At 42.0% G+C, this 10206-nt stretch overlaps 1 protein-coding gene across 2 annotated transcripts; it reads left to right on the forward strand.

Moving 5' to 3' along the window:
• The first annotated feature begins 123 nt into the window (after positions 1-123).
• LOC123512618 (cyclin-K-like) lies at positions 124-9801 on the forward strand. Of its 2 annotated transcripts, none has more exons than XM_045269059.1 (7): positions 124-213; positions 1195-1413; positions 2327-2464; positions 2885-2984; positions 3227-3308; positions 4616-4788; positions 8578-9801. In XM_045269059.1, the coding sequence occupies exons 1-7, from the start codon at positions 205-207 to the stop codon at positions 9324-9326; spliced, it is 1470 nt and encodes a 489-aa protein (XP_045124994.1). In that variant the 5' UTR covers positions 124-204; the 3' UTR covers positions 9327-9801. The 2 variants fall into 2 exon arrangements, with proteins under 2 accessions (XP_045124994.1, XP_045124995.1); XM_045269060.1 differs by having other exon boundaries at positions 3251-3308.
• The last annotated feature ends 405 nt before the right edge of the window (positions 9802-10206 follow it).

The raw sequence follows: 10206 nt of genomic DNA on the forward strand, positions 1-10206 counted from the left end.
CTTCATCATGATTGAAAAAAATATATAAACTTATTACAAAACCCTACAATCAGCAATAAAAAGCTACAACACTCCGGAAAATAAATATCAAACAAGAATTGCTTCCCTACACATATAGGCTCGTACTGCGCCCCCAGCCTTGTGTGTGTGAACATCAACAAACACCCCAGATTGACACATTTCTCTCTCCTGCAGGCCTCCACGATGACCAAGGTGGGTGAGGGGGCGGTGCAGGGCGAGGGTGGGCGGCGGGCGACGGGACTGGAGGGAGACCGTGCAGTTTGAGAGGCAGGGGGTGGTGAAATAAGGGTACACAGAGGAGGGTGGGCCGGTGTCACCACAGCCTGGCAGGAGGGTGAGTTATACAGGCAGATTAATACGATAGCTCACTCTTATTTACACAGACGGGATGGCACTGAAGTAACGTTAGGAATCTCATTTAAGGGTCAGGTTAGGTGTAAAACTATAGATACAGTCACCATTAATTGCTAGCAGGAGTGGGCAATGTACCTTGTGGTTAATTAATGGAAGTAATCAGGGTGTATTTGGGTTCACCTCTTTCTTTAATTGCTCATGAGGATTCCAGGCTTCATTCTGCCAAGGAAAGCCACTCTACTAAACCTCCATGATTATAAAGACGATATGTTGTCCTTCATTACGATAATTTAGGAAAATATCTCCTCTCTCTCTCTCTCTCTCTCTCTCTCTCTCTCTCTCTCTCTCTCTCTCTCTCACACACACACACACACAGTGGATCTTTTACAGCTCTTTATTGCCCTTGCCTAATATCATTCTTATACTAAAAAGGAATCAGAGTACACACACACACACACACACCAGAGACTGCAGCAGATCAAACACCGCGTAGTGTAGTGGTTAGCACACTCGACTTACAATTGAGAGGGTCTGGGTTTAACTCCCGGAAAGCAGCGAGGCAAATGGGCAAACCTCAATGTGTAGCCCCTGTTCACCTAGTAGTAAATAGGTACGGGATGTAACTCGAGGAGTTGTGGCCTTGCTTTCACGGTGTGTGGAGTGTGTGTTGTGGTCTCAGTCCTACCCGAAGATTAGTCTATGAGCTCTGAGCTCGCCCTATAATGGAGAAGACTGGCTGGGTGACCAGCAGGAAACTGTGGTGAATTACATACACACACATACTCTCTAAGACATTGCTGATTGGCATTTTATTGGCAGCGTTCGGGATGGTACTACGAGAAGCGACAGCTGCGCCACACTCCAAGCATTGTGAAGGGCATGAGTGTGGAGCAGGAGGTGCAGTACCGGCGGGAGGGCGCTCGCTTCATCCTGCAGGTGGGGAACAAGATGGGCCTGCGCTATGAAACGATGGCCACGGGCGTTGTCTATTTCCATCGTTTCTACATGGTTCACGCCTTCCAGTCCTTCCCCAGACATGTGAGTTGTGCTTCCTGGCTGTGCTGGTGTCTAGTCTGTCTTCTCTAAAGTGACTCCTGGGTTCATAACATTGTAGCTTATTGATGATGTTTTATTTTATTTATTTTTTATTTTATTATTTTTTTTTTTATGGAATAGCGGAAGCTGGCCAAGGACAACAAAAAGAATAATAAATAAATAGATGAAGAGAAAAGGCACACTTGATTGCCAATTCCCTAAAAGATTAAGAGAGTTAGCCAAAAATCTAGGGCAAATGTCTTGAAACCTCCTCCTTGTGTCCTGATGGTCAACATACGCCACAAGGATAGTTTATGGTCTTCCTCAGAATCTGACCACCATGCATTCCTCCAGCACACTATTCACACGTAGCCCCTGGAGCCATTTTAGATTAGACAGACTGAAGTTCATATATCGGAGGTGCTGAGGAAGAGAGGTACTTTGAACTTGTTTAAGAGGAAGGTTTCAAGACATTTGTTCCATTCTTTCAGTGTACTCTCTTGGATCTGCTCAGGGACTGGCATCTAAGTGGGGGTTTTTTGTTTAATTGTTTTTGTTGCTCTTGGCCAGATTTCCCTTCTTATATGATGAAATTAAAGGAAGGTGTTAAAAGACAAATTTATTCCTGACTGGTTGTGCTTGTCATATTGTTGTCTGCTCTCTCTCTCTCTCTCTCTCTCTCTCTCTCTCTCTCTCTCTCTCTCTCTCTCTCTCTCTCTCTCTCTCTCTCTCTCTCTCTCTCTCTCTCTCTCTCTCTCTCTCTCTCTCTCTCTCTCTCTCTCTCTCTCTCTCTGTGTGTGTATGTGTGTGTGTGTGTGTTGTATCCATTTACCTCATAAAGTTGTCTTGTAGATTTGACATCTTTCAGAGTTTCCTGTGAGTGACATTCTTTCATACTTTCCTTGACGTGTTGCAGGTGACGGCTTGCTGCTGCCTCTTCCTGGCGGGCAAAGTGGAGGAGACGCCCAAGAAGTGCAAGGACATCATGAAGACCGCCAAGAGTCTCATGGATGAAGTCACTTGGGCAGAGTTTGGTGCTGATCCCAGGGAGGAGGTGAGCAGTGTCCTGACTGATTGAGAGGTGGTCTACCCTTTGTTCTGCTTCAGACCAGGGGAATCATTGAACCATATTTGTAAATACTTCTTTGTGCTGCGCCTTCACTACTTTGAAAGAGCTCTCATTGAAGTTGCACATGTTTTTGAAATGTCTTTAATACATCTACACTATTTTCAAAGACTCTTATTGAAGTTACAATGCTTTTAAGGGTGTTTTTATAGCTCAAGTGAGAAGTTATTAAGTTTCCTACATCATTGGCAGGAGAAACCTACTCTTGCCAGTTTCTATGATGTAAATTCTTTATCTTCACTCCTAAAGATAGCTTCCATCCACTCTATCTTTTGTAGGGCATGTATTGTTGCTCAGAATAAACACAGGTGCCTGTCTTTGGTAGTGACATGTGCCTCTCTTTTCCAGGTAATGACACTGGAAAGGATTCTGCTGCAGACCATTAAGTTTGATTTCATTGTGGAGCACCCTTACACGTACCTGCTCAAGTATGCCAAGTGCCTCAAAGGTAAGTCATCAGGGTGTCTCCTTTGGCAGGTGATGGTGGTAGAAGGTGAAGGAAAACTTATAAAACATAGCTGTGACTTTTACCAGTTTGTTTTTTTTACTAGGTAGCTATTGTGTTGATATTGTAAAGGGAGCAACTGTCAGATTAATATTTAAGCTGTGTTATCTTGCATTTTTAAGCAGTGATATGTGAAGGCAAGTCTTGTTACTTTGAATTCTTCCTTTTGTGTTTCTCTACACTAGCACTGAACTGGTCCTTGTTCTCAGGTGACAAGAAGAAATTGCCTAACATGGTACAGATGGCCTGGACCTTCGTTAATGACAGGTAAGTCTGCCTGGTTGTCTAAAGTCTGTGCTAAATCTTGACTGAATTGATCAAGTAATTGGTCGTGTTATAATTTCTCACTGCTTACCGTGTTCTTCAAAATTCATGGTTACTCATGTATGATAGTGTTCTCTTCCTATGTATATTATTGTTGTTGTTATTATTATTATTATTATTATTATTGTTGTTGTTGTTCCCTCTTAAATGTTCAGTGAGGCTCATTGCTGTTCATATAAAACCTTATACCTTGAATTTGATTTTAACGTTAAACCCTTCCCGGCGGCAGGGTAGATGAGTGAACTAAACTACCAAATAAAAAATTGTCTATATATAGACTCGACCGACTTTCATCCATATGTCTATAGTTTCCCAGCAATTGGGTTCTTCAGATTGACATCTATATATAGACTCTGCTGCAAAACTGAACAAACAATTGCATCTATATACTGTAATTATAGACTCTGCTGCAAAACTGAGCAAGTGACATCTAAATGTAGACTCTGCTGCAAAACTGAGCAAGTGACATCTAAATGTAGACTCTGCCACAAAACTGAACAAACACTTGAATATATATGTAAGTGTTGTTTGTGTTTGATTGGTGATAATGTATGTCAGTATATTTATATGAATGTTTTAGTTACTCACATCCAGGACTTGTGACTTGGGTATAATTTACTTCCACTTTCCTTTGTATTTTTCACATACATACTTGTTTTGTACCTTTTCATTTTTAGGCAACGTTGCTGGCGTGTGGTACAGTTCTTTCTCTTTGACATGATAGGCTAATGATAAAATGTATAGAAAATGCAAAAATTTCCAGTATTAGCTTATATGCATAGCACATCCACCATCACCAAAGCACAATTGGTGACCGGCCTTGAGAGGCAATGTTCACCAGTATTTGGGTATTTGAGATGCCAAATAATTATTATTTTATTAATTTTGTTACTAGTAAGGAATAGTCTACATATAGATCATGCTACAACTTAGTGCAGTAAAATAAGAACAAATGTCTATGTAAAGATGATCTGACAAAAAGTCCCGTTTTCGAAATGTCTGTATATAGATCCTCTGCCCAAAAGGAGTTAATTTTCTACAGTTCTCAAGAATTTTTAGTTCTAAGTATTCATCTTGTTAATGTAATCATCTTGAGAATCTTCCTCACATTCTGCACTAACAGGAAATTAGAGAATCTCTGCTTTCCCTGCTAACACTTGAGAACATTGGCCTTGGTAATATGTTGTACTTCCCTCACTGCCACCCGTTGCCACCGTTGTAATCCGCCTCACCCATGTCTCTCTTGGCAGTCTTTGCACCACGCTGTGTCTGCAGTGGGAGCCAGAGATCATTGCCATTGCACTCATGTACCTCGCTGGCAAGCTGAGCAAATTTGAGGTGACGGACTGGACAGGGAGGCAGCCCAAACACCAGCGCTGGTGGGACATGTACGTTGAAGGCATCTCTATGGAACTCCTCGAGGGTGAGTGTACAGACAATCATGAGGGAACCAGTTTGGCCACACAGTTTTTAGGGAATTGGACTCTCATAATAAGACTACCATGATGCATTTTCATATTCATTCTGGTTACTATTTGGTGATTTTATACAGCTTGAGAAACTCATGCATGTGATTTTAAAAAGTGAAGACTGCTGCTATTAATCTTTTGATCTCCATAGACCCTTCTTAATAGCAATAAAATGGTCTAAACATACATAAATCTCAAGGTAATATTGTGTCCCAATACTAAAGTAGTTAACTTGAGTGCATTGCCTTCAAAAGGACACATCATTGGCAGTGTTTTTACTCAAGGTTTGCTGTGTTACCTTGGATTGGCTCAAGCTTCTGATGTTCTCTCTTTTAACGTTAATTTGTTGTGTTTATCATGTGTGTGTGTGTGTGTGTGTGTGTGTGTGTGTGTGTGTGTGTGTGTGTGTGTGTGTGTGTATTTACCTAGTTGTAGTTTTACAGGGCCTGGGCTTTACGCTCGTGTGGTCCCGTCTCCATATCTACACTTATCCAATTTTTCTTTAAAACTATGCACACTCGTTGCTGACGCCACTTCTTTACTCAAACTGTTCCACGTCTCAACACATCTTTGTGGGAATCTATATTTTTTAACATCTCTCAGACATCTTCCCTTTCTCAGCTTTTTACTATGCAATCTTGTGCTTCGAATGTCATATTCTTCTCTCAGGATCAGTTTCTCATTATCCACTTGGTCCATTCCGTTGATCAATTTATAAACTTGTATCAGATCCCCTCTCCCTTCTCTGTTCAAGGGTTGGTAGATCCATAGCCTTTAGTCTCTCCTCATATGTCATCCCTTCAAATTCTGGAACCATTCTTGTAGCCATTTTTTGTAGTGTGTGTGTGTGTGTGTGTGTGTGTGTGTTGTTGTTGTTGTTGTTGTTGTTGTCCTGTCTCTGTATCTCACAGTGTCTGATTTTCTCTTAAAGTCTTGTATAGACTTTGCACACACCACTTCTCTGTCCAGTCCGTTCCATATATCTATCACTCTGTGGGGGAAGATGTTTTTCTTGAAGTCTCTTCTGTAGTTGTCTTTTCTATTAGTCCATGTCCTCTTGTGTCCCTTCTGTCCCTCTTCAGCAGGTCGATCCTATCAGGAAGCTCCATATTATTCATTATTCTGTAGATGGTCAACAGGTCACCTCTATCTCTTCTCTGCTCCAGTGTTGGTAATTCCAGTCTCTCCAGTCTCTTTTCATACATAAGAGCCGACAAGGTTGGGGCCAGTTTGGTGGCCACTCTTTGTATCCTTTCAATTTTCCTGATATTCTTCCTCGTGTTTGGTGACCACAGTCGTGTTCTGATTAAGGATACCAATAACTTTTTCACCATATCTTTATCAATACATGAGAATGCAATTCTAATATTTCTCAGTAAGTTGTAGTTCTCACCAACAATTTTATTTATAAGTTTATTGGGGGACATTTCTTTTGTTATGAGAACTCCCAGGTGTGTGTGTGTGTGTGTGTGTGTGTGTGTGTGTTGTCCCGTCTCCATATCTATTAATGTCCAGCTTTTTCTTAAAATCATGAATATTCCTTGCGTTGACCACTTCCACGTCTAAACTATTCCATGCTTCCACCCTTCTATGAGGGAAGCTATATTTTTCACATCTCTCCTATAAGTGGCCATTTTAGTTTTTTCCCATGCCCTCTCGACATTCTTCCATTCCACATACACAGATCTTCCCTATCCATTTTTCCATGCCAATCATCACTCTGTATATTGCTATCAGGTCTCCCCTTTCTCTTCTGTTTTCCAGGGTTGGAAGTTGCATTCTTTTTAAGTTCGAGCCCACTGTATTGTTGCATATTCAAGCCTCGGTCTTATCATTGCAGTAATTATTTTCTTCATCATTTCTTCATCTAGATATCTGACGCCACTCTTATGTTCCTCAATAAGTTCAATACTTCTCCAATTATTTTGTTTATATGTCTCTCTGGCGATAGGTCATTGGTAATTGTCACCCCAAGGTCTTTTTCTTCATGACTGGTTTTATGTCTTCATTTCCTATCTTGTACATACTCCTGATTCTTCTTTCACTCTTGCCAAACTCTATTTTCTTGCATTTTGTCGTGTTGAACTCCATTTGCCATGTACAGCTCCATTTCCATATTCTGTCCAAGTCTTCCTGGAGTAGTTCGCAATCTTTGTCACATCTCACTTTTCTTAACAATTTTGCATCGCCTGCAAATAGGCTCACATAACTGGACACCCCATCCACCATGTCATTTATGTAGACTGCGAACATTACTGGTGCCAACACTGATCCCTGTGGAACTCCACTCTCCACCAATCCCCATTCTGATGGTCTGTCCTTAATTATTGTTCTCATTTCTCTTCCTACCAAAAGTCTTCCATCCATTTTAGTAAACTGCCATGCACTCCTCCTACCATTTCAAGTTTCCAGATCAGTCTCTGGTGTGGTACCTTATCAAAGGCCTTTTTTAAATCCAGATATATTCCATCAGCCCAACCATCTCTTTCCTGTATTACATCTATCACCCTCGAATAGTAACATATCAGGTTTGTCGTGCATGAACGCCCTTTTCTAAAACCAAATTGACACTCACAAAGTATGTCATTTTCTCCAAGAAGTCTGTCCATCTATTCTTCACCACCCTCTCACACATCTTAGCTACCACACTTGTAAGTGACACTGGTCTATAGTTCAATGGGTCTCTCTTGTTACCTGATTTATAGATTGGGACAATGTTAGCTCTTTTCCAGTCTTGGGGCACTACACCTTCCCTTAATGAGGCATCAATTACTTCACAAACTTTTTCTGCCAATTGCTCCTGCATTCTCTTAAAATCCATCCTGATACCCCATCAGGTCCCACAGCTTTTCTCACTTCTAAACTCCCCATCATGTTCTTGATCTCCTCCACAGTTACTTGAAACTCCTTCATAATCCCTTTCTGTTCCATTACCAGTGGTTTGTCAAAAGCAGTCTCCTTTGTGAATACCTTCCGAAAGCATCCATTCATAGCCTCTGCCATTTCCTGGGATCTTCACTGCATACTCCATTTACTTCTAAACTTTCAATACTTTCTCTATTTTTGATGTTGTTGTTCACATGTCTGTAAAAAGCCTTGGTTGGTCTTTACATTTATCAATTATATCCTTTTCTTGTTTCTTTCTTTCTTCTCTTCTAATCAACACATATTCATTTCTTGCTCTTTTGTAACTTTCCACTGCTTAATCCGTCTTTTCCTTCTCCACCTCTTCCATGCATCCTCTTTTCTTGTTCTAGCCTTTTCACATCTATCGTTAAACCAGTCCTGCTTTCCAACTTCTCTATGTTGTCTTATTGGTACAAATTTTTCTCACCTTCTTTGTATATTTTTATAAATTCCTTCCACTTTTCATTTGCTCCTTAGCACTCTTGAATTTCATCAATTTGTCTCTTGAAAGAATTTCTTTAGGTTTCCAAAATCTGTCTTGGCATAATTCCATCTTCCCACTTTATATTCTTCATTTCTTCTAGATTTCTCTTCGTCTATCACCTTGAACTCCAAAACTGCATGATCACTCTTTGCTAAAGGGCACTCCACCCTCATCTCCTCAATGACCATTGGCTCTGTACTAAAGACCAAGTCCAGTCTTGACGATGCTCCCTCTCCTCCAAACCTAGTATCTTCTTTGACCCACTGAGTTAACAGTGTGTGTGTGTGTGTGTGTGTGTGTGTGTGTGTGTGTGCATGCAAGGCCAGTGAGTAATGTTGTACCCACTTTTCAGATATTTGCCATCAGGTGCTTGACTTGTATTCACCAAACCGCTCTGAGTCCGGCGGCAGCTCCTCCGAGGCCTCTGCCATCACAAAGGCTGCCATGCCAAGACGACCCACCACACCCCCTCAGACCCCCACTGGCCCTCCACCAGCCAAGAAGATGAAGAAGGAAGAAGTGAAGTCATCACCGGTGAAGACAGAAACTCCTGCACCTACACAGTCTTACCAGTACCCTTACCAGTACTCCAACTACCCTGCCTCCTACACAGCACCCAGCACCTCACAGACTCCATCCCCTGCAGCACCTCAACGCTACCCCTACCAGTACCCTGCCTCCACCACACAGGGCCCCCCACCACCACAGGCCCCTCCTCCACAGGCACCCCCACCCAGCTACCAGCCCCCACAGAGACATTACACCCCACCTGCACCTGTCTCCTCCCAAACTGCACCTCCTCCACCTCCACACTACACCACCCAACCACCTCCCACACACTACTCCTCCACTCCCCACCCACCATCCTCATACCACCCGCCTTCCACTGCCACACACTACCCCACTCCGCCCGCCACTCAAACCATACCCCCCCAGAGCCACTACCCACCACCACATGGCTCCTCCTCCTCCTCCTCCTCATACTATCCAGCCCCCAATGCTCCCTCCTCCACCAACCAGCCCTCCTACCAAGTGCCTCCCTCCTCTTCCTACCCTCCTCCTCCCAACTCCTATTCCCACTCCAGCTCCAGGCCATATTGATTACTGGCTGCTTTATGGCAAAATTTACTACTATTGTTGATGTACAATAAGGCAAATAGTTCTAGTTACTTTTTTTTGTATATGATATTTTTAACTTTGTACATTATGACAGCAGAGATGCCTTGGGTTACCAGCACCCACCCATCACCCTGTCTCCTCAAGTGTTTGGCGTGTGATGCCGCTGCTCATGGCAATTTTTTTAGCAACTTGTTGCATTGCAGTACACATACACACACACAAATATTGCCTGGGGCTCAAATTTTTCAAAGGGAAGCAGTGTGTTTGAAGTTCTGTCTCTGATGTTTGTATGACCAGTGTTGTATGTTCAAACTTTGTAAACAGAATTATCACAAGCAATTATCAGCTTTGTCTTCCTAACCTCAGAGGTTTCAGTTATTGCATTATGAACAGTTGCTGTGCTGTAAAATGTACTAATGATGGATATATCTAACAAAAATTATACATTCTATATATACACCAAGCTGTTATTACCTTCAAAGAGGCCAGCAAAGACAGGAAATTAGATATTTAAAGTGACAAACAATATATTTCACCAGAAAAGTTTCACCCTTAAAAAAAAAAAAATAATAATAATAATGAGGAATTGAAAATGTGTCCAAGTATTCTATTAAACAGTATGCTCAAGTGCCTATTAGAATTGACTGAATCTGTATTGTACACAAATGGACATATTAATTAGAAAATCTATCAACTGAAACTGACTGTCTGAGCTAAGGGACTTTGCAACACGTCACCAGTATCTTAGATCTCAGATGCAGGACTGGAATCATGATCCAAAAAGACACCAGGCAACACAGCCCCACCTGTCCAACCACAGCTGCTGGTGATAACAGACACTACCCTGCCTCCAGGAACTCCC

The sequence above is a fragment of the Portunus trituberculatus genome, chromosome 34 (genome assembly GCF_017591435.1).
Source record: "Portunus trituberculatus isolate SZX2019 chromosome 34, ASM1759143v1, whole genome shotgun sequence".
NCBI lineage: Eukaryota > Metazoa > Arthropoda > Malacostraca > Decapoda > Portunidae > Portunus > Portunus trituberculatus.